The following is a 24,182-nucleotide window of genomic DNA, read 5'->3' as shown; positions in this document are numbered from 1 at the left end:
GCCCCTGCCACCCCCCCGCCCGCCCACTCCGGCAACCGCGAGGGCGGCCGGCAGAGCGACGCAGAGACCCGCAGGCGCGGACCCCGACGAAGTGCCCGAGCCGCCGAAGCCCCCTCCGCGGAGCCCGCGCGCCCCGGGCGGCCCTCGAGGGCTGGGAGCGGAGCCAGGCGACTGGCCTGCAGGTAAAGGCGGAGAGACTGGCGCGGCTGCAGGGTCTTGTGGGGTACTCTGAGGGCAGGACCCGGCCCAGGCATCCCCTAAAACTGTCCCGGACATCTGGGCCAGGGCCTCCTCCGACTCAGGGTGGGGCAGGGAAGGGGACCCCGGCCAGGGGTCGGCAGTAGGATGGGGGAGCCCATCCCGTTCCCTGCCCCTGATCACCCCCAACACCCGCCAGAGCTGCCCAGGCTGAAGCCTAGATCAAGCCCCCTCCTCCCTCTCCCAGAATAGGGGCTCCATCATCAGACAGTCCCCCGTGGACTCCCTGACGATGTCACTTTGCCTCCTGGAGTGTCCCTTCCCACCTGTGAAATGGGAATGACAAAGCTTCCTTTGCAAGGTGATGGAGGAGAGAGGAAGGAGTGGGGGGACTTAGAGACCCCTCTAGCCCCAGGCAGGGAAGCCCTTCAGCTCTCTCCCTCCCCTCCCTCTCCCTTTGCCAAGGCTGGTTTGCTGGCCACCTTCCAGTTTCTTCGTTTTTCTGCTTCTGCCCCGACATCCCTCCTATTCTAGGTGTCCTGGCAGCACCCCCAAACTGGAGACTGAGGTTCTGTGGAATGTCCCCGCCAGAGGCTCAGCACCTCCCCCCAGATCAGGACTGAGACTTGCAGGGGTAAGGGGACTGTTGCCTGGCCCACAGGGACTGGGGGCTGAGGGCCCCAAAACAGCTTCCTCAGTGTATCTGTCTTGGGGCTGGAGACACAGTAACCCCAGGAGTACCTGGGGCAGAGAAACACTGTTCAGCCGGAGGAGCCCAGGAATTGCGAGCCCGGTAAAGGCAGGCCCTCTGAGTTTGCTTGTTGTGTGTATGTGTGTTGCTGTGTGCAAGCCCCTCAGTGTGTGCACTTGTGGGGGTGAGGGTGACAGCGACGGCTGCCAGTATGTTCTTAATGTGTGTGTCAGTAAGTGTGTGAGACCCTCAGTGTGTGTGAGAACGTGCTAGGTTCCTGACACAGAAATGCCACTGACCTCCCTCAGGGGACCCTGGCCACCCACACATCCTTCCACCTGCCTGCCTTAGTGTCTCAAGCCTGTGGCTTGTCTGGTGGCCCTCGGAGTGCCCTTAGCGAAGGTAGCTTCCCAGGAGCTGCCATGAGCATTTGGAAAGTCTGGGGGCCGTGGGATTGAGATGGGGAGGGGCAGGCAGCCTGGGATCCCTTTCTGGGGACTGGCCCTCACTGCTCTGAGCAGATGGGGCCCCTCAGGGAGCCCATTTTAGAGCCCCGGGGAGGAAGTGAGGGTCTGAGAAGGCACTGTGGGGGGTTGGAGGGTCCTATGAGGGTATAGATGCCCCCAGTGGCCTCCTGCTGGGCTGGTGAACACCCATAGACCCTTGGACACATAATCACCCCCAAACACTAATGAGGACACACCACAGGCATACTCACACTGTTACACTCCCTCCCACTGACAGTCACACACAATCACACACATGAACGTGTTCTATTGAAACACACACCACCACATGCTGAAACAATGACAGGTCATGTGCACACACGTGCACACATCCGAACTCCTATACACACATGACAGGCCCCATATGGCCCAGCCAGACATTTCAGACAGGAAAACACTCACACTCATACTCACACTCAGACACACTCACCAGGGCCTCTCTCTCCAGTTTCACTTTGTCCATCACAGTGAAAATGAATGTTTCCACTCTTTGGCTCAGATGGAGGGGAAAGAAAAAATGGAAGGGAATGTGTCTGCTAGCAAGAGAGAGGCGGAAAGATATCAAATGGCTGTCAGCCCGAGGACCTTCCGTTACCACCCCTGCCTCAGGTCTGAGCCAGACCACAGGTCTGCCCTGCTGCCCCCAGTCCAGCCCCCCAGTGGCAGGCATGGAGCTTCCCTTGTAGAAAAGTGGGCCTCAGATGAACTGGTCCCATTTATGGCCCGAGGCACTTGCAGAGTAGGGGTGGAAGAACCAGAGAGGCACAGCGACCTCTCACATGGGGCGCAGCTGTGTCTCAGGGTGCCTGAAGAGGTGCACCATGCAGGCCAAAGGGTGTGAGGGGGGGCAGTCAGGGGAGGCAGCATCTGGCTAGGGCGTTCAAGGAGAAATGAGAACTTTGACAGGTGCAGGTGGCAGAAAGGGTGACGGGGAGGATCATTCCAGTCAGAGGGAATAGCACGTGCAAAGGTGTGGAGGTGGGAAGCTGCAGAGTTCTCTCATGGGACAGTGAGTCTGGCTCACGCAGTGCGGGAGTGAGTGGGAAGGACTGACAACTACTTTGAGGTCAGATTTCCAAGGGCCTTGTCCAGAGAAAGGGTATGAGCTGCAGAGTGATGCAATGTGGCTATCACTCTGGTTTTTCTGGGGGTCAAGGACAAAGGGGGATCTTATAGGCAAGAGATGACTGAGGAGGCTGGGCAGAGTTTGAGGAGAAAGGTGCTGGGAGCTGAGGTAAGTGGTTGCCATGGGGATGAGAGGAAGAAATAGATGGAGAAGAGTAAGAGGAGAGATTTGACAGGCCTCAGTGACTGATTTGTTGGGGGGTGAGGAGAGGGAAGGCCAGGAGCTTTGCACTAGGTGTCTGTGGCCTGTCCCTAGAAGAGGCAGGTGAAGGGGAGATATGGGTTTGGGCCCTGGGGTCCAGTGTGCTGAGATGGCATGGGTCTGGAGGTTGAGTGTGGCCATGAGTTGGGGGTAGTGTGTGGGAGGCCTGGGGTATGTACAGAAGCCCAAGTGGGTATATGAGGCTACATGTTACACATGAGTGCCCAGACACCAGCCAGGGAGGTCACTCCCAGGTAGGGAATCCCAGACCTACTCTGTTTTGTGGGCATTTACAAGATGGTGGGGTGTGGACAGCAGCTCGTGGGTGAAAGCAGTGCATGCAGTGAAGGAAAGAGCGGGCCTTGGGAGTCAGGCCTGGGTTACTTTGCATGTAACCCTGGTAAGGGATTTCCCATCTCTGTAACTCAGCTTCCCCATCTATCAAATGGGAATGCTAATACTTGTCTCCAGGGTTGTCTTTGCCTGCAGAGAAGTAAGAAGTGATCCCAGGATACCTGGAACTTTCATCCTGACTTCTGATCGGTGTCTGTTACACCCCTCTGATTAGATTCTAGAAAGGGACTGGGGAGGACCTGGCCCTGCTTCCATTCAGATTCTTGGGAAGCTTTGAGTTGGGAGGTGACTATCCCCATGCAACCTGGGATAGGCTGGTTCCTGGCTCTTAGCGGGCAGAAGAAGGGGGTGCAGAGGGTTAGTGGGGGAGCCATGCTGGTGTGGGTGGGCGATGGAGACTCAGAGAGGGACTTGCCTGAGGTCACTCAGTAGCCAGGGGCAGGATTGAGACCCGAGGCCATGACCCTGGGCTCAGGGTCCCTTCCTCCCAGAGGCTGTCCCCTGAGTAGGGCCCCATCAGGGACCTGGGGTGGAGGGAACCTTGTCACCTGAAGTTCTCTAATTTCAAATCTTCTTTCTGTCCCCTTGGGGGAGGGGAACAATAAGAGCTTCTTGGGCACCTATTTTATGCCAGGTCTTATGTTAACACATCTCATTTAATCCGTGCAACAGTGCTGTAAGGCAGGGATTAGTGGCCCATTTAAGAGAGGGAAGTGGAGGCTCTGCGAGGTCAAGTGTCACCTTGCTGAGTGCCAAGCCGGGGTTCATTCCCAGGTCTGTGAGCAGGCACAGCTCATGTGCTTCCCACTGACCCCCCCGGGCCACTGCCCTCTCCAGGGCTTGGTTTGATGGGGGAAAGGAACGGATACTGAAGTGTTGAGCATGTGCAGTGTGCCAGGCATTTTCATAGCACAACGTGCTTTTTGGGGGGTGAGGAACATGGGGGAATAGCAGGCATGAGAAAGCCAGGCCCAGAGAGAGCCCAGAACAGTGAGGATGGTGTTTTCTAGTGTCTAAGAATGCTCTGTGGCCCTATGAGGGAGGGCAGCCTCTGGGAGGAAGGGGTCCTGGTCTCTTGTCTCAATTCTGCCATTGGCTGCTGTGTGACCTCAGGTGAGTTCACCTGTGGTTCTCTATAATCCCATCTGTAAAATGGGCCAGTAATGCCCTGGCTCTCCTTAGAGCAAGGTAGACTGTGAAGTGGAGGGGTCATTTCTCCTCCTGAAAGGTCCCAGGAGGCCGACTCTTTGGTATCTACACCCTATCCAACATCCACAGCCCTCACTACCCAGAAGTTTTCTGCCTTGCTTCCTTCCCTCCCACTGTGGCGGCTGCTGGCCGCCATGCAGCTCTGCGTGGGCCCTCCAGGACATGCTCCCTCTGACAGGCGACCATGGCTCAGCTCGTGGCGAACATTCTTTTCATAGTTCCTGGAGCACAGCAAATCCAACTGCTTAGCCAGGAATGCAGAGTCCCCTCCTGCAGCAGCAGCAGGGGCTTGGGTGAGAGAGCCCCTGGGGGTCAGGCAGGAGGGGCTGAGGGGGTGTGGAGGACCCCCATTCCCACCCCCAGACACACTTTGCCTCAGCTCCTGGGAGCCGTGAGGCTGTCATCATCTCTGGACTCACAGCTTTGGTCTAAACTCTGGGGCCGTCCACCACTGGCTGGCTAGCTGGGCGAACTTGGGCAAGGGACTGCTCTCTGAGCCTCAGTTTCTTCACTTGTAAAATAGGTTTTATAAGCTAACATCACAGGGCTTTTAGGGGGTTGTCATGGTAATGATGATTCTAATAATATAATAGTGAACATTTATTAAATGTTCCTCTCTGCCAAGCACTGCTTGACGTCTGCTACATGAAGTTAACTTGTTCAATCCTCACAAACGCTTTATGAATTGTTCCCATTTTACTGACGAAGAAGCTGAGGCACTGACGAGTAAGGTCATGTGAATAGAATGCTTGAAGCTGGACTTTTAATCCATCCTGATTTTTTAAGCAAGACTCAGCCCAGGGTCTGTTCGTGGTAGGGACTCAGAAAGTGGGGACGTTTTCCATGAGCCCGTCTCTGGGAGAGGCTGACTATCTGCCTCATGGTCATCAGCACCTCAGTTTGGGAAGTTGGGATGAGGAAGTGGCCTAGGGTGCTGGCCAGCCTCCTTCAGAGCCCTGCAGCTGTTAGAAGCTGGTGGGGGGTGGGGGGTACATACGGTTCCACCCACATCTGGCCTGGGATTTAGCTGGCGGCGGGCTCTGTGCAAGGAGGAGATGTCGCCAGGGGAGGGGCTCCAGGAGGAGATTAGGAAAGGCAGCTGGGGTGGAGGTTAAGAACAGAGTCCCATTGAATTTGACACAGGCACTGCCCTGGCACACCCACCAGCCCCAGCTTCCTATTTTGTAGGAGCGAGGGAGATTTAGTCAACCGGAGTGGGCCCTTGAGGCCCCTGATAGGAGCTGCCCACTCTCTGTCCAGGCTTTGCCGGTCCATGTTGCCATCTGGGTTGTGGCAGCACAAGTGGGGGTGGAGGAGAAGTAGGGAGAAAGACCTGTAGCTGGGTCTCCAGGAAGCCCAAGGGTACGCGGTTTGGCCATTTTGGCGGGCTGGGAAAGCTCCAAAGTTCAGATCTGGCCCCTGTGCTTCTAGCCCTGTGACCTTGGAGAATGGACATCACCTCTCTGGGCTTCAGTGCTCCCCGTCAGAAAAACAGGACAGCAATTCCTGCCGTACATGGTTATGGGAGAGTTTGGTCAAATAATGCCCTGTTTGCCCCTAGTGCTATGTCTGGTGCATAAAATGTACTTGGGATTTAGAGACCATTATTATTAAGGGCTAACATGGGTGGCGGGGATGGAGAGCCAGCTTTAGGCTGGGCCTGGGTCTCTCATCCTGATATTCAAGGCATTTCTCCAGCTGACCAGCCCTTCTCATCTCAGATCACCTGTATGGTGGAGAGGTTAAGAGCCCAAGCTTTGGAGCCAACAGCCTAAGTTCAAAAGCAGGCTCCACCACTCATGAGCTGTGTGACATTGGGCCAGTTACTTAACCTCTCAATCCCTTGGTTTCCCATCTGTAAAAAGGGAAGACAAAGTACCTACTTTACTGGATTGTTGTGAGGATTAAATGAGATAATCCATGCAAAGAGCTCGGAACAATGTGTGGCACCTAGTAGATGCACAATAAATGTTATGTTTAGTTAGTTCATTTGTTTGTTTATTTTTTATGTCCATCCCTGGCCTTCACACCTCCTTACCCTCACTCATGCTATTGCCTGGACTGATGGCCTTTCCCCATCACCACCCAGTTAAATCCATGTTCATCCTTCAAAACTCAGATCCAATAGAACTCACTTCCCCTCCCCAAGCCTTGTGGTGGGGGTGGGGGCTGGGCTCAGAGAGGCTGGGGTTGAATTGGGTATTTTCCACCCAGTCTCCATCAGCCAGGCTGGCCCCTCAGAGAGTAGCCTCATGTCCCACCCCTGGGGTCATGGTGTTCAGAGTGGGGGGATGGAGGCAGGGCTCAGCTGAGTTGGAAAGAAGGCCTAGGAGCCGCTGGCTTCGGCATCTGGCTGCTTGTTCAGTGAAAGACAGGGCTGGGATGTCAGAGTTTCCATGGGAGTGGGCAGAGGCGAGCAAGCAGCTGGGGGAGAGAGTGACGCGGCCAGTAGGCCTCCCTGCCAGGTGGGCTGGCTGGATGTCCCCTCCCCATCGACCTAAGAGTCACGCTTGGACTTGGACTATAGCCCCAGTTCCCCTGTGAGTTGGACTAGGGCTTATGACAGCCTGGCATCATGGTTGATTGAGGCAGAAGTAGTGACCTTGTCATTCAGGGCTCTGACCACATCACCTCCCCACTCAACAACCTTCCATGGCTCCCCATTGCCTTCCAGAGAAACGTAAGCATGGCCGACATTCAAGGCTCCTTACTAGGTTGCCCGGCTTTCTCAGCTCCTGCTTGTCCTCTCAACCCCACAGCACTTCTGGATCTCCCCTGAATTTGCCAAGCAGCTTCCTACTGCTAGAAATTTCTTTTCTTAACTTTGTCTGCCTTTCAGTCTCCCATTCACCCTTCAGGATCCATCTCCATGCAGCCTTCTGGGGAAACTCAAAGGGGAGGCAATGCTCCCTTCTCTGTGTTCCCACAGCCCAGAGATTTTTGCCAATTGTATGGTGGCTACTTGTTTGATGCCTCCAGCTAATTCAGGGCAGGGCAGGGCCTGGGGCTGGACCACTTTTGCGTCTCAAGGCCCAGCTTAGGGTCCCCCACACAGTAGGAGCTTCCCCAGGCAGGAACTCTAGCCTATAGTGGGGGCCACCCCAGCCCAGGGCCTGATATATAGTGGGGACTTCTTTCGTATGTACCCTGGCACACAGAACGGGCTTCCTCAGCCTGGGCCCTAGAACAGAAGGAACTCCATGAACTCAGGGCCAGGCACCCTGTGGACATGCCTAAGTGTGCATGCAATGAATGTAGGGAGTCACATCGTGGCTTCCTGAGAAGAGAGGTTGAGGTTAAGGCCGATGTTCCAGCAGGCACTCTTGGTAAGAAGCCTGTGGCAGGCACTGGGGTGGCTGGAAGTTAGGGAAGGAGGCTTCCTGGGCTCCTGGCGTCTTCCTCATTGTTTCTCTCTTTCATTCTCAGGCTTTGCCTCTGCTGGGACCTTCAGAGGCCCCTCTCACTTAAAAGGTAAGATAGATCTGGGGGCATGGTTCTTTGACGTCCCGAGCTGGATGAGCCCATTGCTGGCTGCTATCTAACCTTGCCCCTTCCTGCTGCAGCAGAAGGCCCTCCCAGGTCCAGGATGTCCAGCAGGCAGCCCCTCTTGCAGGTGACCTCAGATCCCTGCGGCCTGGGCTTTAAAATCCCGGCCCAAGTCGGAAGCAGCTTTTTCTCATTTGTGAACTATTTCGCCCTGGCTCCTTGGCGTGGGTTCATGTTTGCTTGGCCTGCCCTGGTGCAGTGGCCTGGCTGTGCTCCTGCCGGGCCCCTTCCCTGCCCAGCCCAGCCCCTCCTGCCGCCTGCTGCTGCCGCCACCGCGCGGGGAAGCCACGAAGGCCCAGGAATCTTGGCAGGCGTGGGGAGGCAGCGGGCGGCGGGTGGCGCTCTGGAAAAGGCTGCAAATGTGAACCAGAAGGCGAGGGATTGGCAGCGAGGAGGCCCCGCCTGGCCTGGCCTGAGGCCTGGGGGTGCCTGGGTCTGGGGGGACCCTTCAATGTCCAGTCCTGGTCAGAAGCTCAAGGCCTTTGCTGGGAAGTGAGAATGATGGCACCAGCTGAGGCCTGAACCCCAGGTGGGAAAGGGCCAGTCTCCTGGCACCTGCCTGAGGATACATTGTTATCCTGGGTGCTGCCCACTGCTGGACCTCATCTGGGTCATCTGCCCCCTGCCTGGCTATTCCTGCCTCCCTGGACACTTAGTTGCCCCACGATGCTCCTCCCCAGTGGAGTAATAGGGTGTCTAGTCTCAAAGATGGGCAGAGACTGGGGGCCTGGGAGGTGGATCCAGTTGCCTGCTGGGAGGAGGTTCAGCCCCAGCTCCCTCCAGCCCAGAGCCGAGGACTCTGGAAGAGCCACAAAGAAAAAGGGGTTCTATGAGAGGCCACCCTGTGAGCTTGGCTGGAGGTGGAGATGGGTGGTCAGAGGCCTGGAGCTGGAACTCTTGGGCTGCAGACTGTATTGAGCACCTACTGTGTGCCAAGCCCTAGTCAGGGATGAGTGAGGGTGGGGTGAGAGTTGCCTAGGAGGAAGAAGTGTTCTGCCTGAGGGAGACTGGGAAGGCTGCATGGAAGAGGAGGCATTTGAGCTGGGTCTTCAATGAGGAACAACATGTTTGCCTGGAGGAGAGAGATAGAAAGGGCAATCAGGCAGAGGAGATTATGCAGGTGGAGGCAGGCAGGTGGGTACAGGGAAACATTGAGAAGTTTGGGGAGTCTGGATATCAGGGTGCTGGGGCTCAGGGGTGCAGTGGGCTCCTCTCACCCCCTAAATGAGGGTGTTTTCTCCAAGGATGAGTCCATGGCCCTCATCCAGGCACAGCAACCCTGTCAGTGAAGCCCTATTTTTATCTCCAGCCTATGTGTCTCTCTCAAGTTCCAAACCACAGGTTCTCTGCCTCTTGAACACCCCTCCAGAAGCAGCCTTGCCCTGATGTTTGCTCTGCTCTCAGTTTGGTATATTCCACCATCACCTGCCCCTCAGGGCCCGTTGAACTCTGACCTGTCCTTCAAGCCTCCTTCCAGTGCTGCTTCCCAAATTGAGGTCCCGCAGGGTCTGGGAGCCTAACCTGCAAGGGTGAGGGTGTGGAGAGTCTTGGGGTCGGGGCAGCATGACGGTCAGGGCCAGCACGATGGTCTTGCCATCTGCTTGGATGATGAGGCGGCCCCCAGGCAGCCGTGCTCCAGCCTGCCACCCCCTCACCCCCCAACTCCCAAATTCCAGGCGGCTCTTTGGCTTTGGAGCAATCTTCACACCTGCACATTTCAGTGAGGGAGTCAGAGTCTCGTATTGACCCTGTAGGACAGAGAACTCAGCTCAAGGGCACTGGACCCCACAAGACCCCACGCAGACCTTGTGGGGCTGCTCAGGGATTGTTCAGTGGGGTCAGACACAGACCTGAAGTTAGCATGTGTGTCAAGGGCCTGAATGCTGATCTTCTGGAGGGTTCCATCAAGTGACCAACAGCTAGAGGTTTACAGAACCTGGAACTCAGACAGGGATCTTGGTACAGGATATAGGAGAGGACAGAGAAAGGTACATAGGGTCAGAGAGACGCACAGACACATGGGATAGTGACACAGAGACAGGAGGAGAGACACACCAAGAGATGCCTGCGATACACAAGCAGGTGAGGACCTGGATTTAGTGGCACAGAGACGCAAAGGAAGGGACACAGATGGGCGTGGCACACAACCACGTGGCTCCCACAAGGAGCTGATCTGCAGCCTCTCCCGTACACAGTTTAGACAGTGTGCCACCCCCAGTCATGACTCAGGGCTTCGTGGGGCTCGCCATCAATCTCTCCACCCTCGCTACCCACCCATCTTCATTGGTCCGCATTCTGCCGAGTCTAATGTATGCATCCTCCTCCAGGAAACCACATGAGAATAACATGGAGTGTATCATATTGGTACTAGGGAGCCACTGGAGAATCCAGAGGAGGGGAGGGTCATGGGCAGAGCTGTGCCAAAGTGTGGTCCACAGACAGGCAGCAGCAGCCTCACCTGGAGCTTGTTAGAGACGCAGATGTTGGGCCCTACACCACACCTGCTGAGTCAGGATCCCTGCAGAGGCTTAAGAACCTGCGTTTTAAAACACTACCTGATACACAGTGAGGTTTGAGAAGCATTATTGCAGTATTTATAGGAGGTATTGAGGATAATAGAAGCTGAGAGTGAGGGATGGGAGAGAGGCTATTATGATAATCCAGGCGAGGATTTAGCAATTTAATTTAACAGACCTTTACTGAGTGGCTGGGATATGTCAGGCTCTGGGTTCTGTGTTGGGAGAGTACAAGGTCTATATTAAGGCAAAGACTATGGGGAAGGAACAGAAGTGAGAAAAGTAGAGGAGTCTGAGTCCACACGATTGGATTGTGGGTTTGAGGTAAAGGAACGGGGCTGTCATGTACAGTTGTGCAGGTTGGCTACTGTACAATGGCACCCAAGAAAGGCAGTGAGTAGGGCCTGAGTTAGCTGTAAGGGGGGGGTGTTGCCTTTTCAAATTGTGCTGAGGCATTTCATAGACGAGAGAAATTCTTTACTGCCCTGTAAGGGAGGAAGGGTCAGAAGTGATGTCCAGATTTCTGGCCTGGGGCCCTAGGAATGGGGGAAAAGCAAGCAATGGGGGAGAAGGTAATGACAGCACTTTGAGTGGAGGTATATGAGGGCAAGCGAGGAGAAAACGCCCAGCTCATAATTGAACACAAGTGTTTGGGGCTCAGGAGAGAGGTAGTAGCTGGAGGCAGATGTGGGAGTCCTTGGTGATGGGTTGGTGAGAGCGGAAAATCGCAGGAGAAACATCCAGAAAGAAGCGATGAGTCCTGAGCCAGTGACTTGGGGCAAGCCTGGGTCTGCAGAGTGGGCAGAAGAAGGGAGCAGAGAGGAATCGGAGGAGGAGCCTTTCTAGGGAGGAAGGGTCACAGGGCGAACTAGTGCTAGAGAGAAGGCAATGAGAGGATGGGGAGTGAACAGCGAGTGGGGGGAGGCTTGGCTGAGAAGGACTGGAGAGAGAAGGCTGGCTGGAAGTGGGCTTAGGCCTGTGTGGACATGGGATGGCTGGGATGGAGACTGGGTGGGTGGGGGAGGCATCCACACACAGTGAGATGCCCCTGAGGAAGTCTGGGCCTTGAGTAGGAGACCCCCTTCATCTGAAACTCAGGAAAGGAGGACAGGAGAGGGCTCCCCAGTTTCCACAAGCTGGGAGAGAGGTGTGGGGGGGTAGAGGCTCAGGAACCCTGGAGAATCTGGAGCTGCCCGGCTGGGCAGCTGGGGGTGGGCGTCATACCCAGTGGTAAGGAGGGTAGCTCCTCTGCTCCCCTCCAAGCTCCATCTTAGTTCTGAGCAGGCTGTGGGACCCCCTGGTCAGTTTCATCTCAAGAGCAGTCAGTGGAAAGGCCTAGGAGGCCAGAAAATTGACTTTAGGAAACTTTCACGAGGTCCTGGCCTTTGGCAGCAAGTCACCTGAGTTTTTTAAGGGCGGATGTTACTTTGCAGCAGGAGGAATTGAGGTTGGCCAGAGGGGACAACTTCCAGGCCATCAGGGTGGCAAAGCAGGGAAGCACACCCCAGGGAACTGATGGCTCAGAGCATCTCAGGTAATCCTTTCACAGATGAGGACACGGAGGTTCAGAGAGGTTAATTCATTTGCCCAAGATCACCCAGCTGGTAAGTAGCGGTGCAGGAATGGGAGTCCAGGTGCTGCTGGGACCTAGGGGGGCCTTAAGGGGTCCCATGATAGGGAGGGCTCAGCAAGAAATGCTGCTCACCTGTTGAGATGACAGAGACAGGGCTGGAGAGAGAGAGAAACAGAGACAGAGAGAGAAATGAGTCAGGGCCAGAGACCAAGGGAGAGAGTAGAGAGTGAGGCTGGGAGAGTGGGGAGACAGGAGGCACCCGGGGAGCAAGCAGGGCAGCCGATCCCGCAGAAATGTCTCCACAACAGGAAGCGTCTCATAACATACCTGTGGTTTGGCCAGGCCCTGGGGCTGCCTGAGCACTCCCCACCGCTCCCTCAGCTACCGCCACCCGTCTGGGGTGGGGGGCTTGGAGCCGATGGAGCCTGCGCAAGGCCGTGATCCATCTACCCACCCTGGAGGGGGGCTGCCAGGGCCACACCACCCACACTCCTGCAGGGTCCATTGGGTGCCCCCTCCCTCAGGCCCCCCTTTTTATCTGGACCTCTGATAGCTCATCTGGGAAATGGGACGGGGAGTGGGCAGGTCTTTAAATTCCACAGGATCACCTGGGCCCCCTCTGCTGGTCACCCCTGGGACAGGACCCTTTGAGAGGTGACTGGTGGGGAGGGGTCACTGTTAACTGATGCCCCTTCCCCTCCCAAAGCCATGATGGGAGGGGGTCTGCAATCATGCCACTTCTTCCTGCTGGGGCCCATCCCCCCACCCTTCTTTGGTCTGAAAGACCCCCAGAGCACTACCTACTCCCAGCCAGCCTCTTTTGCTGCCCTGGGAAGAGGCCCAGGCTGCCACAAAACGCTGACTTGGACAAAATGCTGTTTTACGGGGATTTGTTGAAAAGGGGGGAAATCCCCGTTAAGGACTTGCAGCTGTCCAAACACCGCGTCCACCCTGCTGCCGCCACCGCTCAATCCCCTGAATCAGCGTCTCCTTGTGCACCCCAGCTTGTGCCCCTGCCAACCCAGCCCCTTCCCAGCTGCCCTGGCTCCTGCCTTCCTTCCTAAGAGGTCACCCAGAGAGGGTGATGGCTCGCCCAAGGTCACACAGCAGAGCTGGGCTTGAGCCTTAGAGTCCTGCCCGGACCTCGGGGAGAACAAGGAGTAAGGGAATGAATCCTTCTTCCCTTTGTACCTCTGTTTCCTGGGCAGGCAGTTCTTAGCTGAAATTCTTTGATTGAGGCCATGTGGATGAGCCCACCTCCTTCCCTTTGGCCTGGGGAGGAAGCTGTCAGGGTGGAGTGACGTGTTTCTGTGCTAAGTCTGAGGAAAGGGCTGAGTGACTTATTGGCATGATCTTGAAATGTGACGGTGAATTGAGCTCATCAGACATTTATTGAGCATTACTGTTTACCAGCCAAGTCCTGTGCTGGGCACGGAGTGGGGGGAATGTGGCGGGTAGAGAGAGTAGAAGAGCCAAAAAGAGAAATAAGCTGAGATGGGGACGTGCAAGCGTCAGTGGAGCCCAGGAGGCATCCAAGAGGCTTCCCCAAGCCCAGGAATAAGTAAGAGGTAGGCAGTGGGGAGGCAGCTGAGGGAACCGAATGAGCAAAGGACAGAGCCTCAGGGAGCCTGGGGGTGTGTGTGGGGGAGAGTGACAGTGAGAAGGAGGCAGGGGGGCTCAGAGGGGCCCAGGCACCCTTGACTCTGATGGCGGCTGGGTTTGGAGAGCAGTGTGTCCCCCCTGGGCTGCTGCGTTGTACCGTTCTAGGGCATCATTTGTCTTTATAGTCCCTGGAACAGGCTCCGAACACCCCTTCTCTCGGCCATGCACTCACTTCCACCGCCCACTCCCCGCCTCCACCAGTCCGGCACATGCCAGCCTCACCTCTAAAAGCTGGAGTAATCTTTCCCCCCTCAAACCCACAGGCGGCTTGGAGCTGTAAGACTCTTTCTCGGTTTGCTTCTCCCTCTCAGTCTGGCTTTTGCTCTCTGGCTGTTCTCTCCCCCCGCCCCCACTCCCACTCCCCACGGCAGGATGTCACAGTGGTTAAGAGCTCAGGTTCCTAACAGCCTTCTGTTCAAATTCTGGCTCCCGCTCCAGCCAGTGGGCAGGCACATGACTGTACTTCTCCGAGCCTCAGGCTCCTTCCTCTTGAACAGGAGGAATCACAACAGCTCCTCTCTCCCGAGGACCTGGTGGGAATTAAATCATTGAACATAAAGCACCTGGGTGGGTGCCTGATGGGCGGTCTGTGTGCTCAGCAGGTGTGAGCTGTCATTCTCCCGCAGACAGTCCACACTCCAGGGGAAGCACCTGCTCTGGGGTCCAGCAGCCGACCTGTCCCACCTCAGAGGAGGGAACATGGTGCAGGAAGTGCTGGGATGTGGCAAGTTCAGGGAACCACCGGGTGTGGGGCAGGGAGACCTGCATTACCGAGGAGGAATGAAAGCTGGGGAGCTCACTGGGGGGCCCTGCCCTAGCTCCTGACTAGACCTGGGGCTCTTCCATTGGCATCCTGCCTGCCTGTGTTCCCAGCTGAGCCCAAGGCTGCCTTTCCCCTTCAGCACCCCCACCCTGAGGGAGGCCTTGACTTAGGTCCCCAGAGCCAGGGTTGTCCTCAGTCCTCCTGTGGTGGTGCCATGGCCTTGGCATCTGGCCAGTCAGTCCAGAATGGCTCTCCCCTCCCCGTGCTTCCTGCTGCATCCTCTACCTCCTCCACCTGCTCCCCTGCACCCTGCCACGCAGCAGGCGGAATACTGCGGCCACATGCATGTGTGAACATGGCCCCCCAGCTCAGGTGGCCAGTGCAGGGGGGCCCTTGTCCTGCCCAGGGAGGGGGGGATGGTGTGGTGGTTAGGGGCTCGGGCTCAAGGGTCAGGCTGCCTGGGTTTAGGTTCTGACCGCACCCTGGTTTCCTCGTCTCTAAAATAGAGCTAACAGACTTCCCAGGGCTGAATGACGATAGGACGTGAAATGTTCGGGCAGTGCCTGGCCAGAGCCTCCATCAGCAGGACCCGCGGACCAGGCCTGTCAGGTGCCGCCTCGTGAGTCTTGGCACCAATCATGTGACATTTAGAGCAGGAGGCCTGTGCTGAGGGCAGGCTCTGGATGCGGCCTCAGCTCTCACACTTCCCGGTCATGTGTCCTGGGCAAGAGCCTTCAGTCTAAGCTTCCATTTCAACGTCTATAAAATGAGGAAAATAAATGCATGAGCCTCGGCGGGGTCATTGAGAGCGTTCTGTGAAATGAAGCCTGCGAGGCCCTGAGTTTGTGCCTGGCACAGGGGGAACCCCATAAGTGGTAGGCATTACTATTAGGCTGAGGCTCAGGGAGGTTGAGTGACCTGCCCAAGGCTGTAGAACAAGTTGATGGCAGAGTTGGGATTTGAACGCCAGAGCTGCGTTGGCAGCTTCTCCGACCTGCTCCAGAGCCCTGCATCCATTCTTGCCGAACTGCATGATACTGAGTTTAGGGGACCATGGAACTGCAGCTCCAGATTCAGCCCAGCACCGGAGAGGGCTCTGCTCCCCATGTGCTTCCCCTGTGTGCACAACCCTCCCCGAAACCCGTCTGGAGGCCAGGCACAGGGGTCGAGAGACCTGTGGATGGGGTGAGGTGGGTGGGGTGAGGAGAGCCCAGAGCAGAAATCTGAGGGCAAGTGGGACTTGGTTGTATAAAATGCCAAACAATCCCCCATTAAAATATTGATAGTGTTCGCTGTGAGGCAGACACAATATCGCTAATCATCACAGCAGCCCCGAGAAGCAGGTTGTTAGCCCAGTTTAAAGAAAAAAAGGTTTTTTTTGGGGGGCGGGCATGTATTACTTTATTTTATTTATTTATTTTTTAATTAAAGTTTATTGAGGTGACTGTCAATTGTTAGTAAAGTTACATAGAGTTCAGGTGTACAATTCTGTAATACATCATCTATATATCTCATTGTGTGTTCACCACCCAGAATCAGTTCTCTTTTCATCACCATGTATTTGAAAAAAAAATCTTTATTGAGATATGGTTTACATATTATACAATTGGCCCGTTTAAAGTGTACAATTCAATGGTTTTTAAAAATGTATTGATAGAGTTGTGCAATGATCACAATCAATTTTAGAATATTTTTCATCACCCCTAATTGAAACCCTGTTCCTCTTAGCAGTCACTCTCCATTGCCCCCTCCCCCCAGCCCTAGGCAAACACTAATCTACTTTCTGTCTCTATGAAGTGTCCTCTTCTGGACAATTCATATTAATGGAATCATATAATATGATTTTGTGACTGGCTTCTTTACTTACATGAATAATGTTCTTTTGTTTTTTTAATTTAATTTAAAAAATTTTTTTGGGGGGAACATTTGGGAACAGTGTGTTTCTCCAGGGCCCATCAGCTCCAAGTTGTTGTCCTTCAATCTAGTTGTGGAGGGCGCAGCTCACTGGCCCATGTGGGAATTGAACCAGCAACCCTGTTGTTCAGAGCTCATGCTCTAACCAACTGAGCCAATTAGCCGCCCCACATGAATAATATTTTGAAGATTCACCTGTAGTGTAGCATTTACCAGTACTTGATTTCTTTTCATGGCTGCATAATATTCCACTGTATGGATGTACCACACTTTACCCATTCGTCAGTTGATGCACATCTGTGTTATTTCTACTTTATGGCTGTTATGAATAATGCTGCTGTGAACATTCACGTACTCTATTTTGTGTGGACATGTTATCCCATTTCATAGATAAGGAAACATTCACAGAGTGGAAACCTCTTGCCCAAGTTTCCCCAGCTGGTGAGTGGAGGACTCAGGCTGGCTGGCCCAATCTAGAGCCTGTGCTTCTCCCCACCCAGGTCTTGTTCTTACAGCTGAGCTACATGCTGTGACAGGGATAGGTTGGGACAAAAAGGAGTGAGGGGTTAATTTTATGGAGGAAGGGATGACAGCTTCCCTCGGCCTTGAAGGGTGAGTAGAAGAGGGGAAGAACATTGCAGGCAGAGAACCAGCAGGTGTAAAGGCCCAGAGGTGTGAGGCTGCCTGGTGTATGGGAGCCATAAGGGGTTCTGCAATACTGGGGCAGAGGTCTGGGGGAGGGGAGAGGCAGAGAAAGGCATGGTAGGTGACAGGGCTGGAGATACAGGCATCAGTTTAAAATGCCTTGATATCCTATTTTATTCAGGAAACTAAGCTGTAAGTATACTTTTTAAATTAAGTATCTATCAGTGAGAGTAGGTTTATTTCAAAACTTTCTAGCCAATGAGTTGTTTTCATGTGTCTCATGGAAAGAGTGCCACATTGCATCATTCCCGTAAAATACTGTCATTTTCATTTCAATTATTGTAACCCAGGAAAACAGATATTTCCTAGGTGATTTTTGAATTTCTCACTTAAAGGACATGTATACATTGGTATCGCTGTCTGTCATAGGGATGATATGGATATATGTGTTGCTACCTATTTAAGAATAAGTCCATCCTGTGTTGTTATGAGGCCATGATTTCCCACTCACCTCCCCAGTGTACTGCGTCAGTGGTAGAGAGTAGTTCCATTGTTCCGTTTGTAGATCTTTGGGAACTTCATTAGGATGTGGTTCTATTCGGGTCCTTTCAGCCTTTATGTTTTGGATTTTTAGTTGGGTGCAGTTGATGTGGTAGAGTCAATTTCTTTTGCACACAGGAAGCTTTATAAAATTTTATTCATAAACCCCCTATTTTCAGGAGCTGTTTTGCTTATGAGAAGAATACTGTTGAAATAAAACATTATTTTCCCAGAAACTGAAGCTTTGTATATTGATCAAGGTGATTCTGCAAGTTTACAGTTTAAATGTTAGAATATGTAACATTTCTACAATGTTTTCTCTTATGTGTTCAGTAGGAAATCATGGCTCATCAGTAAAAATTAAAATTCCCGTCTTGGGGGTGGGGGAAAGGCTTGGATGCCATGCTAGGCCCATGGACCTGATCCTGAAGGCAGAGGGGAGCCCCAGAAGGGCACCAACATAATGTAAAGTCAGACAGATCTGAGGTTCATCCCAGTTCTGCTTCCAAGAGACCTGTGCTTTAATTTTGTCATCTGGAAAGTGGGATGACAAGAGTAACACCTTGTTAAGGTGCTGGGGGAATCGGTGAGTTCCTGTCTCTAGGGGGCTTAGCCCAGTGCCTGGCAGAGCGCCAGCCCAGCAAATAGTAGTGGGTGTTACCATCAAAGGGTGTTGAGCAGGGGCTGCCAAGGGCTCTGGGAGGGTGTCTGGCTACAGAGTGACTGTCTGCGGGAGCCAGTTGTTCAGGCGAGGGGGCCAAGAGACGGCACTGGGGATGGAGAGCCATGGACAGGGTTGGGAGAGGTGTAGGTAGTAACTTCTGCGGACTCGGAGGCTTTGGGAATTGCTTGTGAATCATATCTAACTTCTGATCTTTTTGTGAGTCCCTGGACCCAGGGGCTGGCTTGAAAGCCCCTCTTGGTTCCTCCCTGCAGCACGCCCGCGGACGCCATGCGGGGGGCTCTGACGCCCCTGTCTGTGCCGCCTCTTCTGCTGCTGCTGTTGCTGGGGTGCGGGCCGCGGGCGGCCACCTGCGGCGGTGCCGGCGGGGCAGCGGGCTACGCGCCGGTGAAGTACGTGCAACCCATGCACAAAGGACCCGTGGGGCCGCCCTTCCGCGAGGGCAAGGGCCAGTACCTGGGTGAGCACCCCCTGCCCCCAGCGCCGCGGACGCCTCCTGAGCCCCAGCTCCCTACTTTCCGACCTCCACCGGCTCCTCTGAGGCCCTCAGGTCACAGGCCCTCAATCACCACCAAAGATCTTCCCATCTCCGCTTTCTTCCTGATGCTGGTCCAGAGCCTGCCACCCCCGGGGTCCGGAAGAGGGTCCAGCTGGCTGGCAGCGGAGGCCTTTATTGGGGCAGGGGACGGCTAGGAAGGTCTGAGGGGAAGTTGTGGGGCGGGCTGTCCTGGCTCTACGGAGGGCTGCTGGCGCCACCTGGCGGCCATTCTACCTGAGGTCTTGCAGGGATGAGAGGCACCCCAAGCTCTTGGGCATGGCCCAGGCTTGGCTACGTTCAATGCTAGGAGCCCTGGGTGAGGACATCCTGAAGCCCCCAAGATGGCCACTGGACCACTTTGAACTCCATCTTCCACGAGAGCCGGGAGGGGAATAGCGGGGTGTAGTCTTCATGAACAGATATAAGAAGAGCGTTATCTTCTTGCCATGCACTCCATGCTGGTGTGGGGAGTGGGTAGATGTGTCCTTTGTGCCCACTGTCCGTGCCCTGACTGTCCCTTCTCTTTCTATTTCTCTCAGAAATGCCTCTACCACTGCTGCCGATGGATCTGAAAGGAGAGCCCGGACCCCCTGGGAAACCTGGACCGCGGGGGCCCCCTGGCCCTCCTGGCTTCCCAGGAAAACCAGGCACTGGAAAGCCAGGGCTACATGGGCAGCCTGGCCCTGCCGGCCCCCCTGGCTTCTCCCGGATGGGCAAGGCTGGTCCCCCAGGGCTCCCGGGCAAGGCTGGACCACCAGGGCAGCCGGGGCTTCGTGGGGAGCCAGGGATACGAGGGGACCAGGGCCTCCGGGGCCCTCCAGGGCCCCCTGGCCTCCCTGGGCCCTCAGGAATTGCTGTCCCTGGGAAACCAGGCCCACAGGGGGTGCCAGGGCCCCCAGGATTTGGGGGGGAGCCAGGGCCTCAGGGGGTGCCTGGGCCACCGGGTGATCGAGGCCTCAAGGGGGATAATGGGGTGGGCCAGCCAGGGCTGCCTGGGGCCCCAGGGCAGGGAGGTGCCCCGGGACCCCCTGGCCTCCCTGGTCCAGCTGGCTTGGGCAAACCAGGTTTGGATGGGCTTCCTGGGGCCCCTGGAGATAAGGGTGAGTCTGGGCCTCCCGGAGTGCCAGGACCCAGGGGGGAGCCAGGGGCATTGGGCCCAAAAGGGCCCCCTGGGGTAGATGGTGTGGGTATCCCAGGGTCTGCAGGGGTGCCAGGACTACAGGGCCCAGCAGGGGCCAAAGGGGAACCAGGGGCCCGGGGCCCCCCTGGCCTCATAGGCCCCACTGGCTATGGGATGCCAGGACTTCCAGGCCCCAAGGGGGACAGGGGCCCAGCTGGGATCCCAGGGCTCTTGGGGGACAGAGGCGAGCCAGGTGAAGATGGGGAGCCAGGGGAGCAGGGCCCACAGGGCCTTGGGGGCCCCCCTGGACTTCCAGGGTCTGCAGGGCTCCCTGGAAGACGTGGGTCTCCTGGGCCTAAGGGGGAGGTAGGGCCTGGGGGACCCCCAGGAGTGCCTGGCATTCGAGGTGACCAGGGGCCTAGTGGCCTGGCTGGGAAGCCTGGGCTCCCAGGAGAGAGGGGTCTTCCAGGGGCCCATGGACCCCCTGGACCGGCTGGGCCCAAGGGTGAGCAGGGTTTCACGGGCCGCCCTGGGGGACCAGGGGTGGCAGGAGCTCTGGGACAGAAGGGTGACTTGGGGCTCCCTGGGCAGCCTGGCCTGAGGGGGCCCTCAGGAATCCCTGGACTGCAGGGCCCAGCCGGCCCTATTGGGCCTCAAGGTTTGCCAGGCCTGAAGGGTGAACCAGGTCTGCCAGGGCCCCCTGGAGAGGGGAAAGTGGGGGAACCCGGTGTGGCTGGGCCTACAGGGCCTCCTGGGATCCCTGGTTCCCCAGGACTCACCGGCCCTCCTGGGCCTCCGGGGCCTCCTGGCCCCCCTGGTGCCCCTGGGGCCTTCGATGAGACTGGCATCGCCGGCCTGCACCTGCCCAATGGCGGCGTGGAGGGTGCTGTACTGGGCAAGGGCGGCAAGCCGCAGTTTGGGCTGGGCGAGCTATCTGCTCACGCCACACCTGCCTTCACCGCCGTGCTCACCTCGCCTTTCCCCGCCTCCGGCATGCCTGTGAAATTTGACCGGACTCTCTACAATGGCCACAGCGGCTACAACCCTGCCACCGGCATCTTCACCTGCCCTGTGGGTGGGGTCTACTACTTTGCTTACCACGTGCATGTCAAGGGCACCAATGTGTGGGTGGCCCTGTATAAGAACAACGTGCCAGCCACCTACACCTACGATGAGTACAAGAAAGGCTACCTGGACCAGGCGTCTGGCGGGGCCGTGCTCCAGCTGCGGCCCAATGACCAGGTCTGGGTGCAGATGCCCTCGGACCAGGCCAACGGCCTCTACTCCACTGAGTACATCCACTCCTCCTTTTCAGGGTTCTTGCTCTGCCCTACATAACCCGTGGGGCCTTTCTGCCCTGGCCTCTTCCTCTTTAGTGGTAGAGAGACCTTCTCAGTTATGAAGAACCTGCATTTAAAGAAAAAACCAAAGGCTGAACAGAAGCGGCCATGGTCTTGTCCTTGGCCCGAGGAGACTGACTTGGTTTCTCCCTCCATGCAGGCTGAGGTTGTTTCCGGAAGAGGCTGGCTTAAGTTCCTCTCCCCCAAGTGTCTGTGCGGTATTGGGGTTGTGCCCCCATTCCTGCCCTGCCTGGCCTGCAGGCAGGGCCCCAGGACACTCGGCCCAGCTGTCGGAGACCCCTGCCCTCTTGTGAATCCTGGGCTCTACTGGGTGGTGAAAGACGCTGTTTCTCCATGAGTCAGAGCTGAAAGGGGACTGAGCACACCCATCCATTCCCCTGGGGGAACATATTCCCAAGCCCTGCCCTTTCTCCTGGCTCCCAGATGGCACCTGCTCAAGGAATGGGGCATAGCTTCCTTCCATTTTTGGCTGGGGCTTTTCCAGCTCCCTTGGGACCGCCAGCATATGATGGTGGGTCCCCTGAAGAGTTCATTTCCCTCCAGGGGAAAGGGAGAGGAGGGGGACCATTGAGGTGGCCAGTGTGGACACCCTGCCCAGACAGCAGCCCCAGGGGCAATGCTGTGGCATCAGGCCTGTCCATGGCAGGTACAGGTGTATGGCCCCTTCTGCAAGCTCCCTCTTCATGGTTCCAGCCACAGCCATGGGGAACGGTGGTTTGTGAGGGATAGGGGCATGGAGCGGGGGCAAGATGACAGGTCTTCACATACATCTTCGTCTCCCAGGCTGCCCCCAACCAGCTCTGACTCTGTTTAGCATGAGGGCAGCCGCCCAGGAACGCATGAGACAGAGTCAATTACCAGTGAACAGGAGTATTTCTCCCTTTCTCTCCTTTCACCTGCGGGGAGGGCTGATTTTCTCCTACAAAATTGTAAGGGATCCTTGCCTCCCCCAACCCAAGTATCCCCAAGGCAGAGCCTCTTGTTGGCCCTCAGAACAAGGTGCACACAAGCTCGGGGATGAATGCTCTGCCTGCTTTTCCTTAATAAGAAACATATGGTGGGTATGTGTATCTACTAGAGGGGTTAATCCGGGGGAGGGGGGGCGGGGGACGGGGCTTCCTTTCCTCCCAACTCTGGTTCCAATTTCCTGTTCTAAGCAGGATTAGGGCCCAGGAGGCTAAGGCTCTGGGAAAAAGGGTGCCAACAGGCCCCTTTGGAATGAGTTGGCTCTGGATGTTTCTGCAATTTTCCCCAGAGCTCCCCTGCAGGAAAACAGGCAGGGTCCTCCTCCCATCCTCTCAGCCCCTGGTTCAAGCTGAATGGATAAAGCTGAAATTAATGCTGGGGGTGGGGATGAACACTCTTACTCATGCAAGAATAGCCACTCTCCAGGGGTGGGGCCTCTCCTTCGGCCCTCCCCAAGCCAGCCCACCTCCCTGGATCAAGTGTGAGCCTGGGTCAGTCAATGTGACCTGGTTGCGCTGCTCCAATTCTGGCCCTGCCAGACCGTCCATGTTGAAAATGGAGGGTGAGGCTGACTTCTGACTGGCTGAGCTGCAGTCCCCTCAGGCCCCTCCGTCAGTCCTCCTCCCCACCAACTTCTCCCAACAAAGCAGACCCTTTCACTGCTCACGTTAACTTTCAAAAGGAGAAAAAAAAACTCAAATCTGCCCAAGTGACACTGTAAGAACAGGTCTAGGCTGGGGTTCACGGTGGATTTCCTACTCCCCAACAACCAAGATAGCTAAGGAGTCTCAAACCATACTTGGTGGGCTCTTTGCTTAGCCTCCTTCCTGGGTCAAAGCCACCACCGTCTGACCTGTTGGGGAGGGGTTCTAATGGGCAGAAATTCATCAGCTCCCAATGGGAACCCAGGAGACCAAGGAGGATATGGGGGAGCCAAAAAAAAAAAAAAAAAAGCTAATTCACAGAACTGAGCTTCTGCTAAACGTCACTCCTGAAGCCTTTGGGAGGGGTGGTTGGTGCTTCTGAAATGTTTATGGGATTTTAGTTCCAAGTGTCCACTTAACTGACTAGCTTTGATAAATGATGTCAGGTTTTAACAATGAAAACTACATTACTTTGTGCATTTTTATATTCCGATTCATTTTTTTTTTTTTAAAGATTAAGGTTTAAATGTTTTCCATTAGTAATTTCATCTCTAACCTGGTATAAGAAGCTTAGTTCTCTACATACCTGTTACGTGCCCTGTGTCACAGAAGATTCGGGAAAAATGCACTTGGGAATCAAAGAAAACTGGACTTCTTTTTGAAAAGAAAAACAACAGCGTTGACTGTACTGACAGCTTCAATAAAACCTGTTGTGTAAAACAGCACCGGGCTGAGACTGGCATTGATGCAGAGGGCTCACCATCTGTTGGCTTTCACAGGGCACCCAGGGAGCTTGCTGGGGCTCTCTCTCTGGGCCCTCAGGGAGCACGTGTCCCTTCCCAGCTGCCCAGCCATGGGCTCTGTCACCACTCCATCAGAACCGCTCAGTGCTCCTGAGCTGCTGAAGCTCTGCACCAGGTAAATGCCAAGAGGCATTTTAAGAAAGCAAAATAAGGCAGTGGCTGGAGCTGAGGGGGACGGATCGAGCTTCTCTGGAACATTCCTGCAAGCTCTCAGGGGTGGTGGATGTCGTGCGGGGAGTCATGCAGGGCGGCCTGCGGGGTCTCTGGTCCCGCTCCCCACATAAGAATGCAGGATGTGGCCAGGCTCAAAAGGAACACCCACAGAGCCATAGGTAGGGGAGTCATACTACTATATTCTCGCTGGCGGCACTATAGTCTCACTGAAGGCTGGATCCACACTGTCCGCAACCCGCCATGCTAACTGCAATCCATGCTTGCCAGCCCAGCCGCCATCTTCTTGCTAGCCCCCATTTTGCTGCTAGCATAGCCACAGCAGTTATATTAGTGGCCAATGGCTCACTGGTTACAGCTGACGGCCAAGTAGCCACAGCTGATGGCCATCCAATCACAGTTGATGGCCATTTACTACCTGAGCCAGCAGCTTTCTATGTGAGGCCGAGAGCC

At 55.6% G+C, this 24,182-nt stretch overlaps 1 protein-coding gene across 4 annotated transcripts; it reads left to right on the top strand.

Moving 5' to 3' along the window:
• The first annotated feature begins 10 nt into the window (after positions 1 to 10).
• On the top strand, positions 11 to 23,480 carry COL8A2 (collagen type VIII alpha 2 chain). 4 transcript variants are annotated; one of them, XM_019726524.2, is made up of 5 exons: positions 48 to 182; positions 733 to 832; positions 7,712 to 7,756; positions 18,381 to 18,586; positions 19,204 to 23,480. In XM_019726524.2, exons 4-5 carry the CDS (start codon positions 18,397 to 18,399, stop codon positions 21,120 to 21,122), a joined length of 2,109 nt encoding a protein of 702 aa, XP_019582083.2. In that variant the 5' UTR covers positions 48 to 182; positions 733 to 832; positions 7,712 to 7,756; positions 18,381 to 18,396; the 3' UTR covers positions 21,123 to 23,480. The 4 variants fall into 4 exon arrangements, with proteins under 4 accessions (XP_019582084.2, XP_019582083.2, XP_074190494.1 ...); XM_019726525.2 differs by lacking the exon at positions 733 to 832 and having other exon boundaries at positions 11 to 182; XM_074334393.1 differs by lacking the exon at positions 7,712 to 7,756.
• The last annotated feature ends 702 nt before the right edge of the window (positions 23,481 to 24,182 follow it).

Source organism: Rhinolophus sinicus, linkage group LG06 (genome assembly GCF_036562045.2).
Source record: "Rhinolophus sinicus isolate RSC01 linkage group LG06, ASM3656204v1, whole genome shotgun sequence".
NCBI classification, from domain to species: domain Eukaryota; kingdom Metazoa; phylum Chordata; class Mammalia; order Chiroptera; family Rhinolophidae; genus Rhinolophus; species Rhinolophus sinicus.
This window is presented reverse-complemented; position numbering and strand designations above follow the sequence as displayed.

What these genes read in the sequence shown, in the direction of transcription:
- COL8A2 (XM_019726525.2), top strand. Translation starts at nt 18,397, where the DNA reads ATGCGGGGGGCTCTGACGCCCCTGTCTGTGCCGCCTCTTCTGCTGCTG. An exon ending in GGGCAAGGGCCAGTACCTGG is followed by an intron (nt 18,587 to 19,203) that starts GTGAGCACCCCC and finishes TATTTCTCTCAG; the next exon opens with AAATGCCTCTACCACTGCTG.